The sequence below is a fragment of the Nothoprocta perdicaria genome, unplaced genomic scaffold, assembly GCF_003342845.1.
Source record: "Nothoprocta perdicaria isolate Ctin4 unplaced genomic scaffold, notPer1 scaffold_84, whole genome shotgun sequence".
Classification (NCBI taxonomy): Eukaryota; Metazoa; Chordata; class Aves; order Tinamiformes; family Tinamidae; genus Nothoprocta; species Nothoprocta perdicaria.
This window is the reverse complement of record NW_020456132.1, coordinates 1,198,475-1,215,033: the sequence shown is the minus strand read 5'-3', so window position 1 is coordinate 1,215,033 and position 16,559 is coordinate 1,198,475. Positions and strand designations below refer to the sequence as shown.

At 53.2% G+C, this 16,559-nt stretch overlaps 2 protein-coding genes across 2 annotated transcripts in view; one reads left to right on the top strand and one right to left on the bottom strand.

Moving 5' to 3' along the window:
- BCL2L13 (BCL2 like 13) overlaps positions 1 to 6,068 on the top strand; it is a 33,061-nt gene extending 26,993 nt beyond the window's left edge. Inside the window, exon 7 of the mRNA XM_026052133.1 lies at positions 4,853 to 6,068. Within this exon, the coding sequence (XP_025907918.1) occupies positions 4,853 to 5,656 (804 nt within the window). The 3' untranslated portion in view covers positions 5,657 to 6,068. The remainder of the gene's footprint in view (positions 1 to 4,852) is intronic.
- Positions 6,069 to 10,914: 4,846 nt separating this feature from the next.
- On the bottom strand, positions 10,915 to 16,337 carry BID (BH3 interacting domain death agonist). The gene is made up of 5 exons (XM_026052183.1): positions 16,276 to 16,337; positions 14,801 to 15,011; positions 13,593 to 13,744; positions 12,477 to 12,680; positions 10,915 to 11,822 (listed from the first exon to the last, which is right to left on the bottom strand). Exons 1-5 carry the CDS (start codon positions 16,282 to 16,284, stop codon positions 11,811 to 11,813), a joined length of 588 nt encoding a protein of 195 aa, XP_025907968.1. The 5' UTR covers positions 16,285 to 16,337; the 3' UTR covers positions 10,915 to 11,810.
- Positions 16,338 to 16,559: the final 222 nt, after the last annotated feature.

Here is a 16,559-nt window from a genome sequence, read left to right as displayed (position 1 = left end):
GATATGAGACATGGGAGGCTTACTTGGCTTACTTCTTACTTTCCTACTTTCCTACTTTCTTTTATATATATTTTGAATTTTGAGTGAGTTTCTTCACAGGGTCATAGTTGCACTTCAGTAGTAATGCGACCAGAAAGCTAGCTGTCACTTCTGTGCTTAAATTTCATTAAAAATTGGTTTGGAGAAAGCAGTTAGGCTTTTCAAAACACATCTAATAGCAGAATATTTGTTTTGGAGGATTGTTATTAGACCTTTATCCTTGCTTTAGAGCAAACATTAATTGCAGGCTAAAGGCTGGTCCTAGAATCAGCTACCAGGGCCTCATTGAGCAGGCGAGCAAGCTGGCAGGGCGCTCTGCTTGCTGTAGCAGGGGAATTGAGGAAATGTTCAGTGGGAACGGGGAGATGCCCTTCTGGTTAAGCCAAGCTCATGGGCTTGGCTTAAGGGCTCAGGAAATGGTATGGGCAGAGGTTTACCCGGTGGGTCCTTGGCGTGTGGCTGCAGGCCAAGCCCTCGCACGGCTCGTGCCCCGTTCCTGCAGAACAGGTGGGTGCATGGGAAGAGGCAGCCGGAGGTTTCATGCCATGGAATTGGGTCCAGGTAAAGCTGCCTTCTCCGTATCTAAACATTGGGAGAGATTATGCAGAGGAACCAGTTTGATACTTGTCAGATTAGTCATAATTTGGGAGCTTTTCAGTTTTTTCTAGTTGTTAAAACATTAAGCTTTGTCACACTTAAAGTGTTAGGGCTTCCACAATAGCCAGAAAGTCTTTTGGCAGGCGTCTGCTCTTCGGCAGGTCACAGGACTGGGTGTTAAAAGTCTTCTCTAAGGTGCAATTAATCTAACTTTACGTGCACCTCTTTTTTCCATTCCTTATCTAATAACATCACCATTACACAAGCAACACTATTTCTTTACAGAAAAAAAAGAAGTTATTTGTATCTCTGAGACAATCTGAATTTTAATTTGAATATCAATTTCCACCAGAAGCAGCTAAAATTAAGATTGCAGTAAGTCTTTTTTTATGGAGTTAAAAAGGTGGGTTTTTTTTTCTCTGACTAATAACTACTATGGTTAGTAAGTCACCTTTTTTCAATACAATTAATAACAAACCTCTCCACTAGAAAACTATGTAAAGGAAGAGAGTCACCATGGGGGGCAGATTCCAAGACTTGAATGGTTATATTATGCTTAATGTCTGTCAATGATGATTGAAGATTGACATGACCTGTATGCAGCAGTTCCTGGCTGTGTGTTAAAGGTGGTGGTTTTCAGAATTCACTGCAGAGTGATTTTCTGCAAAATTCTGGGATCCGATGATGTCAAGACTACACCTGAGTCTAGGCTGATAGGTAACAGTTTTCATGGCCTTTTTTCATTATTTTATTACCATTTACAGTTGTTCAGTGTCACTGGCTGTGTGGCAAACACGTTCCCCTTGCACAAATGAATGTCTGTTAGCTCTGAACGTAAGACCTAGGCTGTAGGGGCTGTGCTGTGAGCCTGTCCTCAGGGAGAATGCAGCGTGTTTGCTAAGGGGCTGTTGCTTGCAGAGGGCTGGCTGAACAAGTCAGACCACGTAGGCTGAGGATATTCATTGCCTTGTGGAGCTCTCTTTTTTTAAATCTGCAAGTGCCACCTTTGCAGAGGTGAGTGGATCTTCTCCAAGACTGCACCATGTGCCATGGATCATCCTTATGGTTCTCTAACTGGAAGGGGCCTGGGGTTTGTGCCAGCTCTTCCCTCAGAATGCAGTGGCTGGAATGAGGCCTGAGGCTCTGGGGAAGGACTTCTGCACACAAATGCAAAGTCATTCCATAGGGTTTCACCATAGGGAAAAGCTCCTTAAAGCTGCAAGACTCATGTCCCAGATTAGAAAAAAGGGAACTCTTGATTTCTGTAATCTATTCAGTTCAGTAGATTATCCAGTGAAGCAGGCAGAGAAATGTGCATGTCTTTATTTATAGTTAAATCTACAAAGTGTGGCTTAACCTCAGGTTATTAAAAATCCTTCTGGATAGGCTGCGCTATCCTGAGCTACCTGTCCATGGGAGCTTTGCTTCTGGGTCACATGTGTAAAGGGATGCAGAGAGTGGTCCTAAATGGCACTGAGTTTTTATGGCAGCTCTTTTAAAAATAAAGAAAAATGAATGCAACCTCTGAGGCATTCAGCACAAATCCTACCGTTGTCCTCTTGACTTTTCGGAATAATACAGCTCAAGAATCGTTAATCTTGCATGCTCCATAATTCCTATTATGTCACGAAGCACTTTTGGTGAGGACATGATAAAGGCCTAGATTGACACTCCATGTTTTAGGTTTCTCACAGATTTTTCAGCCTTGGGCCATTTGTGTCTTGAGGGTTTGAGAATTCTGCGCCCGAGGCCCTGGCAGTTGCTGCCTGTTCAGACTTGCTGCAGAAGGGAAATATCCAGGCTTTGACTTATGGGGAACCCCCCCAAACTCTTAGGGCATCAGTTCATTTCTCATGGTGCAGGACAGGAGCTGCTCGACCCTCTTCAGGCCTTCCCTGTGCAGGGGGAGCAATGGCCATGGACGTGTCTGTTCAGCCTCGGTGAAATCTCCGGAACACTAAAGATTGCCCATGTCCCTGCTACATCCCACATTCCTGTTGCATCCCACGTTCCCTTCTCCAAAGCAGCCGACAGTTTTCCACGCTGCGCCTGGCCTGTGCCCTGACCTTGCCTGTGTGCCGCCAGGAGCGTATCTGCATGAAGGCAGCACTTCATTCTTAGTGTGTTATTGGAAAGAAGCTTGTTGCAAACATTGGAGCTCGTAATTCCGTAGAAACACAGCTGGATTTCTGAATATTTCCTTCAGGTGCTTCGTGTTTAAGCAATTGCAAAAGCCTCTCTGCCCTTCCAGGGATATGTTAAGAACTATTAAGACCAGAACACAGTTAAGTGGAGGGTCTTCCCATGCTGGTTTCCATTAGCATCGTGTTACACATGCGGACTGATGTGTCGTGGTGAGCTCTGGGCAGGAAATAAATTGACTGTGATTTGTTAAAGGCAAATACTGAACGGAGAGGAGGGTGGTGTGAGAGGTTCAGGAGATGGCCAATTTTACAACAATTTCATCATGTAGTTGCAGTCACTCTGAATCCATAAAGCCTGTGGAAATACAGAATTTCCTCTTCAAATCACAATTCCAATGATTGCAGGCCGTTGTTAGTGCATAAATACTTATTTATATACATGTATGTGTTACAGTGAGGCTGTTTCTTACTTAACACCCAGAGAAAACGATAGTGATCACAGGAGCAAATGTAAAATCTCAGCATGCCCGGGCAATCGGCTCACTCTGCAGACTCCACATGAGGCGGTTAAATTAACCACTGGGACCGACTTGCTTCTCATTTTGCATGTCTGGTTCTGGAAACAGGAATTTTGTCCCATCCCAGAACAGTGGATATACGTGGATGTTTTAATTCGGGTCCTAGACTCTGTGGAGGGAGTGTGGCTTGCAGCTGTCAGCATTTGGTCTCTTTGGATCCGGTGACATTTTCACTTACTTAACTCTTCTTTGATTGTCTTTTACTTTGCCCTTACCTTGGGGCACTTGTTTTTTCTCCTTCCCAGACCATAGAAGTCCATTTTCTTCTGTGGCACGAGCTGCATGTGAAAAATGTTCATTTTCCAACTGAGATTTTAAAGAGTGTACTGGGATCTTGAATTCGCAGTTACTGCCTGTAAGACAGAACTTGTTTAGGACGTGTTGGCGTATGTGTGACGTCTAAAAAATCCTTGCATGTAACACACTATTAGTTTTTATTTCCTTCTGAATCAAGACTTTGTGGGCATTTTAATTGCTTAGTGAGCAGCTCGATTACTTCTTTCCTTGAGGAAGTTTGTGTATCGTTTCTCTTGGGAGTTTCTGAGCCTATCACTGATCCAAGTAATACTCCTGACATCCAAGCAATTTAAATGAATTTGCGCAGAAAAGTTCCTTTTCAAGTGCTTTCCAAAATGCTTTTCTAGTGCACGTTTATCTTCCAAGCTCAGTAGTCTAAAATGTTATTTATACATATGTTTATTTACACATTCTTCAGTGAGCCCTGATCAGAAAATTTAGGAATAGAGCGATGATCTCCACCACGTTACTGCCTGTAAGTTGTGCAAAGCTGTCAAGTCCCGACTTTATACCTCTCTGCCTGCCAACAAGGGGTTTTTTTCTTGTTTGTTTTTGGAGATCATTCCCTGTTGTGGCAAAGTGAGGAACTGCAGCGTGCCTGGCAGCCCTGCAGGAAGCACTTCTGTGTTCCCGGGGAGTCCAGAGCGCTCGCCTTTCTGTGAGGAAAAAAACCCACTTGCTGCTGGTGAAGTCTTCTGCTCTGCCTTCCAGAAGTTAGAAACTGCTGACCTGTAGGCCCTGTATTCGTTGCATATTTTTCTATCAAAGAATCACTATAAAGTATAGCTTGTTGCTACAAAATAGAAACACAGGCTTCAGATAACACTGTAAATGCAGTAAAACTAACATAAAGAAAAAATGGCAATGCGGAGCACTTGCACAAACAGAGGGAGCCTCAGCTGGGCTCACGTGCCTCATGTTGGAGTCAGGGTTGGACTTGTCCCTTTCTCCGGTTAGTGACGATACGTTTTGGTGATGTACTGAGTGATGCGGTCCCATCCAGGGAAGGACAGGCTCACAGCAAAGCTCTTCTAAGGGATTCTGCTCTCAGGAAATCCCAGTGGGACCATCTGCCTTTTGTAAGCGCTGCTAAATGTAGGTCAGAGAAACGCCGCTTCTGCAGAGCCCCTCTGATCTTGCTGCCTTTCCACTGCTGACCTCGCTGCTCACGCGCCGTGTCCTCCTCTTCCTCTGCAGGGCACGGTCTTTACTTTGGAGTCGGAGGAGGAGGAGTACCCGGGGATCATCGCCGAGGACAGCAATGACATCTACATCCTGACGAGCGACAACTCGGGGCAGGTGAGCCCGCCGGAGTCGCCCACGGTGACCACGTCGTGGCAGTCGGAGAGCCTGCCCGTGTCGCTGTCCGCCAGCCAGAGCTGGCACACGGAGAGCCTGCCCGTCTCCCTGGGGCCCGAGTCCTGGCAGCAGGTGGCCATGGATCCTGAGGAAGTCAAAAGCCTGGATAGCAACGGAGGGGGCGAAGAACGGAGCGAGAACAACTCCTCCAACTCGGATATTGTGCACGTGGAGAAGGAGGAGATCCCGGAGGGCATTGAGGAGGCGGCGGTGCCCGCGGGCGCCGAGCGGGCGCCGTTCCCCGAGGCCCCGGCCCCTTCCCGGGAGGCCAAGCCTGAAGCCGAGCTGGGGGCCGCGGAGAAGGCGCAGCCCTCTGCGCTCCTGCGCGCGAAGCAGGAGGAAAAGGGAAAAGTGGCCGAAGAGCCCGTGGAACCTGAAATCCCCAGCCTAAGTAAACCTGGCCCAAAACCAGCCCCGTCGGAAGAAAAGGCCGCACCAGAACCTGAGAAAATACTGCTTCCAGGGGAAAAAAAAGTGGGGAAAGAGGGCCGCTTGGAAGAAATGGAAGAGAAATCCTCCACTGCAGAGGAGAAGCCTATCTTACTGCCCGAAGGGAAATCCATCCTGCTGTACGGTGGGGCTGCTGCGGTGGCTATATTAGCTGTAGCAGTCGGAGTAGCGCTGGTGCTTAGGAAGAAGTAACAGCTTTCTGGAGGAGGAGGAGCAGGGGGGAGAGAGGAGGGAGCATTATCCAGTTGTTGTAGTTGTGTTAACTAAGGGTTGAGCTGCCTGCTGTTTAATTGGACACTTGAGTAACTTAATGGTGGTGGGGTGAGGTTATTCAGTGAGCCTCCAGCTATGGACAATCATGTTTTTAGTAGACTTAGGGTGGGGACTGGTTTTTCGCGATTAAAGTACAGGGAGTATTTTTAAAAAAAAAGCCAACAAAGAAAAGAAAAAAAAATCTGCAAACTTAAGAACTCAAGTGCAGGCGCTGCAGCAAGGGGTGCTCGCGCGCCAGGAACTGGAGTCCCCCGGGGAAGGGCAGCGCCGGCTGCCGCCCGGCGCGCGCAGCTGTCGCCCAGTGCTGTGCTCTGCTCTGCCGCGGCCTCCCCGTGCAGCGCCAAGCCCGCAGCGAGAGGCCGCCCTGCCCCACAGCGAGAGGCCGCCCTGCCCCACAGCGAGAGGCCGCCCTGCCCCACAGCGAGAGGCCGCCCTGCCCCGCGTTGTCTCGCCGTCCTCTCAGGTACCGCGCTGCTCCCCGCCACCTCGCGGCTCCCCTCGCGGCGCCGGAGGGAGGGCGCCCGCTCCCACCTCCCGGCAGCCCCGGAGCCGCCCTGCCCGGCGCGTGTGGGGCGTCCGAGCAGCCCGTGTGGGGCGGCAGGAGCTGCCCGGGAGCCCCTGCCCCGCCGCCGGGGACCCAGGGACCCCTGCCCTCCTCGTAGGCGCTTGGATAGGAGCGGGTGCAGCCAGGAGGGGCAAGGCTACGCGAAGGGAGGCGCCTGTGGAGCACAAAGGTGGATGCTGTTTTGTCCTGCATCATGCTGCAGTCTCTGTCGTCTCTCACAAGTTAAGCACAGAGTGTATCTAGTCCTAGGCTGTGACGGAATCCTTGGCGCGTCAAGGACTGGATTCTAATAACTAACAAAACAGCATTAAATATCTCCTCTGTTGCCTGTTCCTGGCCTGACCCTGAGTGCTGTTCAGCGCGGTTTCGTTTGCAGCCCTGAACCTGTAACCAGCCCAACTTAGAGATTCACAAACGCTGAGAAAGCCGCTCCGGAAGAAGCTCATCCCTCCTGCTTCCCGCGGTCACAGCTTCCGAAGGGAAGCCTTTCAAGTGTGGCCGTACGTGCCGGTTGCGCCAGGTTCAGCTTCACGGGGCGCCGCTGTGGCTGTCCCTGTGCTGCAGCTTTCCCTGTGCACAAGATCGTGGGTTTCCCAGGGAAAATCACTGACCATCCCAGAGGGTTTAAGCTGGCGCTGAGGCTTAGGGCAGATGGAGGTAGGTGGGAAGGAACTTGGAATAATGTAAAAGGTGAAACGTGAGGTCGCTTACTGCCAGCTTGCTCTCCACAAAGCACAAAGACAAGCTCCTTTTAAAAAATATAACCTTACCTGCTGTGCTGCTTGTAATGAGCCCGTTTCCTAAGCGATCTGATAATGAAGAGATTTTAACACATTCTCCAATTTAGCTCGAGGTCTTGCTCTTGCTCCGTTTTCCTTTCCCTCTTACATCCCTATCCGGTGGTAAGTTGGTAAGAACCTGACTGATTGTAGGGAATTCTTGTTTTAAGCTTTTTCTGTAATGGATTATGTAGAAAACATCCTGGCTTTTGAGCTGTGGGAATTCTGAGAAGAAAGGACCCTCACATGGAGACTTTGCTGTGGAAGGGCGCTCAGCTTAGGGGTGCCGGGCTTTCCCGGGCCTCACAGACCGCCCTTTCCCGGTGTGCAGTAGGTAGCAGGTGGGCCCTAAGGCACGGGAGCAGGCCAGCGCTGTTGTGCAGCGGAGCTGATTTCTTTCGCGGTGGTGCCCTGCTGAGCGGGGTGCCCAGAGCTGCCTGGGGGCAGGATTTCTGTTCCCTCCCACCGCAGTGCTCGCCCGTGGGGAGGAGAGGTGCCCTTCCCCCTGGTGTCACAGGCCTGCGGGGATGTGCACGGCTTGCCTGGCTAGCTGTTGGTGCAGGGTTTATTGGCAGGGGACACTCTCCGCAAAAGTTGTTCCTGTGGGGCACGGGCTGCTGTGTGCAGTGAATTGGGATGGGTCTGTCCCTCGCCTCTTTCCAGCCTCCGCTGGAAGGGCTTGTTTCCCTGACAGAGCAGGAGATGGGCACATTTACCGTCTGTCCTGTGCACGAGTCGGGGGCACAGAAGGGCCCAGCAGGGCTCTGAGACACGCTGCCGTTGCCAGTACCGAGCCGTGCGCGCAGGAGGGGGGCTCGCGAGCTAAGCAAGCACCTTTGGGCCACGCTTTTTGCAGCGGGGGGTGAGTCTGCAGCGCCTGGCCCGTGGCTGCTTTCCATGGAGCGTTGTCAGCTGCACCGCTGCAGGCCTCAGGGCTGTCCTGGGGCCGATCTGCCAGGGCGGGAAGAGCCTCCTCTCGCCCATCCCTCTCCCCACGTGTCTGCAGTGTTCCTCCCTCGTCTGTCCTTCCCCTAGGAACGCTCCATCAGCTGAAGGCAGTCGGCTGTGGCCTGGAGTTGGGCTGAATGTGGAGTCCTGCGGTCAGGGCTGGCCCGGGCCCCTTGGAGGTGGCAAAGGGGTGAGTTAGCAGATGGATCTTCCCCCTCCCGCCCCCATTATAAAGTATATTAAGGGACTCCTGAACTGAATGTTGGAACGCCCCTGAGCTGCGCGCTGACACGCTGCCGGAGGAGAGAGCTGCCTGAGGAGCGGCAGTAGCTTTGTACGTGTGAAAGAGCACGGGGAGGGAGTGTCACCCGTGTCGCTTACCCCTTTCCCGAAAGTGCCTCTATATCTGTCCCTGCGTGGACTGTACCTTAACAGAGTGTCTACCTTTGACCCGTTCTTTCGCCACTTTATCCCTGTCTGCTGCCCGTCCTGGAGCTGAAGTGCTGAAGCTGCAAAGGGCTAGAGCTGCAGGCGCGGGGGCTGACGGCAGTACGGCCCTGCCTGCAAGGCCGCTGCGAGCTGCAGCGGTCAGGAGCGGCAGTGGGCAGCCCGCTCAGTACGCGAGGAAACGCCCTGCAAGCTGGGGGGCTGTGCGCTGCACTTTGCTGATGCTCAGCTCGAGGGGTAGGGACAGGCGCACTGCTGCCAGCGGGGCACTTTCCAGCCCCGAAACCAGCGTGGGAGCCAAGCCTGGGCCCCACTGCTAGGTAAATGCCCAAGCCAGGTGGACCCGAGGCCCTGCCCCAGTCCCTTGCGGCCGCTCGAGCGCTTGGCGGCCCCGAGACGCTCCGCTGCAGGAAGTCAGCCCGGCTGCTCCGAGCGGGCGGCGCGGATGCAGGAAGCCGGTCCAGCCGCTCGCGGCTGCGGCCGCTGCCAGCCCGGCTGGCGCCAGGGTCGGGGCCTGGAGTTCCCGGCAAGGCTCTGCAGCGGCACGGGGCAAGGGCCGGTGCCGGGATCTGCGTTCTGCCCTTTCCCTGCAGCGCTGGCCACAGCTGGGCTTGCAGGGAAGTTGGACTGCTTGTCGCTTTCTTTAAACAGTGTTTCCTAAGGGCTGCAAATGGCTCATTTCATTAGCACTAAAGTGAGTTTCAAAAGTTCTTTTTAATTATTGTAGCAGTCAAATAATTTAAGGCCCTAAGTCTCCCCTATATTAAAGTCCCTCTTCCCCCCAAAAAGTGCTTCTAAGCAGCACAGTATTTCATTCCCTGGGGCAGAGCAAACGCAAGCTGCAAGAGCTCTATCTGAAGGGGCAATTCCTAGGGCGTTTGCTGGGGTTCCTGGGGGCAGTTGCGGGTGGGCAACAACCTTGCTGGCACCACTAGGCGCCTGGCACAGGTGGACAGCAACATTCCTCCTTGGCATGAGGCTCCCGGTGAGCGCAGGCCCGCTCCTGTGGTGCCCAGGCTCTCTACACAGGGATGTTACAGACCCACAGGAGAACATGGGGGCAAAGGGGGGCTGAAAACCCACCTCCTGTCACCCGGGGGCAGCCGCGGTGCAGCGTCCCTGGGGGCTTGGTCTGCTCAGGCTGCACTAGGGAGGTTTCTGGAGCAGCCCCGCTTTGCGTCTCGGCGTTCGTGCTGTGCTGTGAAGTGCAAGCCAGGTACCACCATTGCAAAATAAGGAAAAAGTCAAACAAAAAAAGGCATTTAAGCCAGGAGTGCAGCGCAGCTGGTGCCCAGGCCGGTAGGGGCCAGGGCCGCGGGGCAGCAGGTCTCCCTTTGCGCCTGTTGCCGTTCGCTCCGGGGATGGTTTCCTTGGCTGGGCGCTGGGGACAGGCCGGCTGTAGTGTCACCAATACTCACCGGGGAGCCAGGACACAGGCACAGCTCCCCCTCACTTCATTTCAGTGACTGCATCACTTCTTTCTCTTTCGTTTTCTTTTTTTAAACAGCTGCCCCATCTAGGTTTCTTAGGCTGAGTTGCTTCCTCCTAGCTGGAGGTCTATGGTTATGCTGTAGAGGAGGGGAAGCTACGTTGGCTTCCAGTGGAAGCTGCTCTCAATCTCGCTGCAGTATCTGCAGGGGAGGCAAAGGAACGCTGTTGGCTTGGCCAGAACAAGCTGCAGAGGATGCATCTTATTGCTGTATCGTTAGGGGGGTTCTCCCCATTTTTAACTTGCAGTATAAGCTTTTATTCAAGCGAGTGTTACAAGGCTAAAACCCACTCAGACCAAAAGAATGCCACTAGATTCTGTTAAGCAGCGAAGCCTCGTGGGACAGACTCATGTTTGGGGATATCTCCCGCTAGGCTGCTGCTGGGTGCAGCCAGCCAGGGGCTGGACTGCAGGGGTGCAGGTTGGGCTCCCCAAGGGCCTCGTGGAAGGAAGATTCCCTGACGTGTCCTGAAGTCGCCAGTCACCCAAGGAACGGGTCATATTGTTCCTTTCAGTATGGCACTGCAGCCTTCTTGGGGAGACCTGTCTAAAGCTCTTTGTGCCATTCGGTTAATAAAAGTGTTTCCACCTTTCAAAGGAAGTTCTTTCCAGCTTCATTGTTCAAGTGGAGGGGTATGTATATTTTTTCCTTCTGCCAATGGGACACTGCTGTAAGACCATGGCCCCAGGTTGCACTTTAATAAATGGTACAGTTTTCAAAAACACTGTGTCGCCTATTTCTGTGCTTCCCTCCATCCCCGTTAGAGCGCAGCGGAACAAAACCTGCATGAGCAATTGCACTCACTCAGGGGGGCTTCGAGACACCTCCTTGCTGCCAGCTGCCTCCTGAGTACTGTGAAGTGCACAGAATGTAAGAACTTGCACAAAGCACAACTACTCCTTTACAGGTAAAGTAGCAATTCAAACTCTTATGCACTGCATGGCCATGAGAAATGACAACTTTATTTATGTTTAAAAAAAGCAGTATATTTACAGTCTCAAAGTTCTGAGGCAGCTGGATGAAGTCTCAGCTACCCTGTGTGATACCTGAGTCATTTCTTTTGCTCAACAGCGCACCAGCCCTGAGAGGTGAACGCAATAGGGACGTGGTCAGAGATGCCAGGTATTCTTCCCAGTTCATGGGCAACGGCTCCTTTTCCTTTGCAGCAAGCTATTCTAAAGCTAAAGAACATTTTTATCCTCAAGCATGTCCAAGTAACTGCTCCCTGAAACGATTTACCCCTGTAATTTTCTGCTTTAGCTGCCTTTCCCAGGCAAGCAGAGCTGCTGTGGATTGGGACTACACCATTACAACTGTTCCTTACCCTGTCTCTCCCAGGGCTGTTTCCAGGTGCAGCCAGCTCGCTCCAAGGCAGTCTAGGTGTTTTTCCCCCTGCCCTGGTAAGCGATGCTGATGAACCGTCCCTTCCACAGCCAAGGTCTTGCAGGGAACGATCCCGTGCCGTTCCCCAGCGGCGACACCAGCGTGGGGAAGGCGGTGGCTAAAGCAGAACGCGCCACTCAGAGGGTAAACTGAGAGGCCCGGCCCTGTGGCTGTGGCATTTCCTCTGCAGGCACCTGCAGTTAAGTCTGCTAATGAAAAAAATAAAAAACACCCACCCACCTCACCTATTTGACAAAGGGCAAGCACTACTCCTTGCAGGTACTGTAGGCCCCTCATGCAGCTCATACTGGCATTGCAGTGCTAGTCTATGAAAGCCTATCTACATTGCTGTGCCTCCACTGCACAGCCGTATTTCACAATTCCGATAACTCTAACGTATCCAGAGCGGAAAGCCCTTGGGAAGCGGCAGTCTTCACACAGGCAGCCGGAGCCGCGACGTCTCACTCGCGCAGCTGGCGGGAAAGAGAGGCGGCGTTAGGAACCTGATGGTGTTGGGAGCCCCCCAGTGCTGCCAGTCCCGGCCTGCCCCCAAGTGGCTCCGCGGGGCGAGGGGAGCGCAGTTCTCCACAGCTCTGCTGGGTGCCAGCTCCGAGCCCTGCTCTCACTCGCCCTCCTGCCGCCCAGTCCTGCGCTCCCCTGCCCGGCCTGGCTCCAGTCTGTGCTGAGGGCAGAGCCAGCCCAGCTCCCAAAGCTGAAGGGGCTTTTCCCGCCCTCCCCTTGGCCTCCCGGGCCAGCCCCAGTAAGGCGGCCACGGGCTGCTCGTGAGCTAACTTGGCTACGTGGCAGGTATGGGCCGTGGCGCGCGGCGCTAGCGCAGGCTCCGATGGCAGCGGGCGAGCGGGGCGCGCTGGGGAGCGGCCGACGCTGCCCCAGCTCGGCTGCAGCCCCGCCTGGCCCCACAGCTCCGACAGGCCCTGCCCCTGCAGCGCGCAGTAAGGGCACGTCGCGGGGGGGACGGGGAGGGACAGGCACACGGACACGTTCACACAGAGGGTCCAAGGGGAAGCGGAGCCCCCTCTATCCCCCATGCCCAGAGGCACCCAAGGTTTGGAGCCCGTCCCACACCGCGGGCCCCTCCAGCCGCGGCGCCGTGGGACAGCGCTCACCATCCTGACGACGTAGGCGTGCAGGTGCTGGTTGATGTAGTTCACAGTGGTGCTGAAGATGCGATGCAGAAGGGAGGGCACTCTGTTGGCAACTTTTTTGGTTAAGACCATGGCTAGCACCAGCAAGGCCTTCTCCTGCTCCATGTCTGAGGGGATGGCCCTTGCAAGGCCTTCCACTGCCTGGGACAGGCACCGGGTTATCTCCTGTATGGAAGGAAGGAGTCTCAGTGCAGCAGCTGTAGGGGAAGGGGCTCTCCGCACGCCACGCTGGTGACCAACACGATCGTCCAGCGCCTCACGGGCTGCCTCTCGTTCCTCCCTAGCACAGCAGGCTCTGAACACCCCGTATGGCAGCGGGAAGCTACCCCAGAGCTCTGCTGCTCACCCAAGACCAAGGCACAGGTGATGTCCCCTGGGCTGCTGGAGAGCTTAGACAACACGTACACATTCTGGGCACCACAGGGAACCCCCCACACATACACACTCTCACCCCTCCTCAGGGCTTGCGCACACCCTGCCAGGGCCCAAGAGGCCTGGGCACCCACATGCTGCAGCCCTGAACTTCGCTGCGTTCAGGCAGGGACTAGTGAGGGGACGGCAAAGTGAGCTGCACTGAAAAGCCATCAAACACAGAGCTAGAGAAAGGCTCCAGGCGTGGAACTAGTGTCACCTTGTTCCCGCTTGCCTTGGATGAGGATTGCCCACCTCGCCACCATCAGATCTACGGGACTTGGCAGCAGCATCCCTGCCTTCCCAGAGATCTTTCAGACAACTACTGAGCTTAAACTGAAATACTGCTTTTCAAAGATGCCACCAACTTGAGGGCAGAAAACATCTGTGAAGGTCTTTGCCACCTCAATTTCCCAATCCACAGAAAGCCCAAGGAGCCCACCCTGCAGGGCAAGGGCTGCTGCAGGCTGCAAAGCTGCCACAGCATTGCCCCTTACAGACATTGGCATCAAAGGTGAACACAGGAGCTGAGTTTTACACTTCAACAATTAAAACAATTAACTAGCAAAAATGCAGCTGTTGCCACTTGTTGCTTCAAAATCACAGCAACAGCTGGGCAACAGCATTCAAAAGGAGAATAACTAGTGAGGCTGCGTTTTTACTCACCTCTCTGGACAAATTCTCATTCAGAAAATGCTGTACGAGATCGTTTACTACTCTGGCTTGGATTTCTTTATCCAACTGGTCTCCGATCTCAGCAAGCTGAGCACCAATGATCCGGAAGATTTCCTCGTCCCTCAGGCCCTCATTGGCGAGCGCTGCCGGACACAGAAAGCAGGATTTAGCTCACAGGCTGCAGCCAAACTACGGTCACTGCAGGTAAATGGACTCATGGCAGCCTGGCCATCACCACCAGCCCCCTCTCCCACATGGCGTTTGTGACAGCTAGATGTGCTATAGGTCATCTGCAGCCACACAACAACCTAAACTTGCCCAGAAATTGTGCAAATAGTTTTTCATGCAGTTGCAGGGATATCTAGTACTTCCCTCGCCATTCAAAGCAAGGTTTTCCCCTGGTCAAAATGAGTGACCTGATACAAGGACCTTAACCTCAGTACAGCTAAGAGGACCTGCACAGCACGCAGCCCTCCACCATCCAAATCTGCATGGGCCTCGTGTCCCAAAGGAGCACTGGGAAGCTTCGCTAAATGCAGATGCTGTGTTTTAGATGGTGCTTAAGACACAGATCTTAATGGCTATCAAGAAATTATGTGAGCTCTTCCATTTCCCTCCTCAGTTTGAGGCAAACTGTCCACCACAGATCCTGTCATGTTGTAATATCCTGTAGAAATGCTGGTTTCAAGTGCTGGAATCTCCCCCTCCCCTCCCAAACAGCATTTCTCTTCAGCAGACCGAGGCTGCGTCTTACCAATGTTACAGCTTAGACTCTCCCTACCACACTTAGGGAAGAAAGGGATGAACCCCAGAGCAAAAGAAGATCTTGTTCCAAAATCCAAGTCCCAGAATTAGGGCTGTTTGTTAGGGATCAAGTTCTGAAACTCTCTCCACGGAGCAGCCTGACACAGGCTCACCCTGCTTAAGAACCGTCCCGCTGCTTGGGACTCTCATCAGGTGTCCTAAAACTCCCAGGGTGACAAGTAATCCAAAAACACACAGAGAAATAAAGTGCTAAAGCACTTTATAAAGTGCTAAGCATGAGCAGTATGATCCTAAGTATCCCAACAAGCGTCACCATCAATAGCCACGCTGTGAAGCTTCTCCGTGGCATTCACTCTTCAAGGGGCCAGCAGAGCAGACCAAGCAACAACCAGCCAGCAGCAGCCTCGGAGGCTGGCGGCAAGGGGAGCGCTCACCCAGCTCCCCGTTCTGCAGGTGCCCGCTCCGATTGCCGTCCGTCTGCAGATCCCCGTCGTCCTCGTAGTGGCAGACGGGCTTCACGGCGGGCAGCAGCCACTGGCCGCGCAGGGCCTGCAGCTGGTCCCTGAACTCGCAGTTAGAGGAGCTCTGCAGGAAGTTGTACAGGAGGATGCCCTCCATCCGGCGGGATCCATTGCTGTGGATATCCTGAACAGAAGGCAGCCACTGTTAAGCTCAGCCCAAAGAAGTAGCACGAAATAAGTCTGCATACACTCTGCTTTCCAACAGCACACACACACTTTTCTGGCCTCCTCTTTAAAAAGGTCAGCCGGGAAGCCTACAAATGGCAGCAAGTGCACGTTTGTGGGTAAGCTGGTGGATGTTCACTCACACACAACTGTTCGAGGGTGAGCACTAGACAGCTGTGCTCCTACAGACCAGAAACAACCGGTGACAGAAACTGCTTTTCACTATTGGCAGAGAGCTGACTGTGAAACAGCGCACTCGCCTCCCTCCCATTCCCAGCTGTAGCGGGGACGGCACCTCTGATCCGAGCAGCTCCTTCCAAACAGAGCTGCATCCGCCCACACCATCCACTTCCCTATGTGGGCACCTGCATTTGGAAGTCTTATCCCTGTATTTGGGGACTGGGCACCCTACCTCCTATGCTGAACTGCAAGCCAGCAGCTCTTGATTTAAACGCAACTAACCACGTGAGCCTTAATTTTTGCCAGCCCATATTACCTCCTCTCACCACATCTCATGCCTCTCTCCGAGGGGATGTAGGCAGGGTCCCTAAGGAGCCGCGCGGCTGCCCGCAGCAGCGAGAGCCACGAGGCAGCCGAGCAGCATCTGATGCCCCCGCATCCCCCCTCAGGCAGGGCACGAGCTGCACGTGGGGCCGTGGCCCCACGCCTGGCTCAGGAGGCCTGGCAGGCGCACAGAGGGATGGATGCCAGCAAGAGGGCCCAACAAGGCCTAAGCCTAGAATTTTGCCTTTGCTGTAGAGTGGGGAAGAGTAATACAGTTGTATTTGAATAGCACTTTTGCAGTTAACACGATTTAAGAATAATAAATAGCAGCTTTATAGCTGTGTTTAATGCTGTACAAAATGATGTAATCCTATGCTGATTATAGTGGTATGCCTATTGCTCAGTTTGGTTAACTGATTTATTAGCTTTAGTTGTGTGCTGCTTAACTAAACATTGCGGTCTCTTAACTGAGCTGTGTCTCAAGCTTGCAACCTGACAGGAGAGTGTCAGACTGTAAGGGAGCAGCCTGCACACTAAGGTATTCCATCTTCTTTTTGGCCTTATTCCTGGAGGAAAAGAGCACTACCAGAGGCACCTGCAGGAACTCTGGAGGAGATGAGGCACTTTTTTGATACACAGTAACAGAAGTATTCTGAAATATATGTAATATAATCACTATTGAGTTTGAAACACAAACTTTAGTCACGTCTGCAACTCACCTGTTCCATGGCGACTCCACAAATAGGCTCTCAGTGCCCTCTGCCTCAGTCCCAACGTCCTTGTCCTGCAGGGCAGTGAGAACGGAGGGCATTAAAGGATCAGCCCACCCGCTGCCGCCGGTGCTCAGGGGCCCGTGCAGCGATGAGGGCTGCCTCTTCCAAACCACGACGGAGGTGGACAAGGTGGCAGCGGTGCCAGGAGGCCTCATGCAGGTCAGTGACAAACCAAATGCCCTCTTGAACAGACCAGGATTTCCAGACCCCTTCCAAGAGCAGGTTTGCTG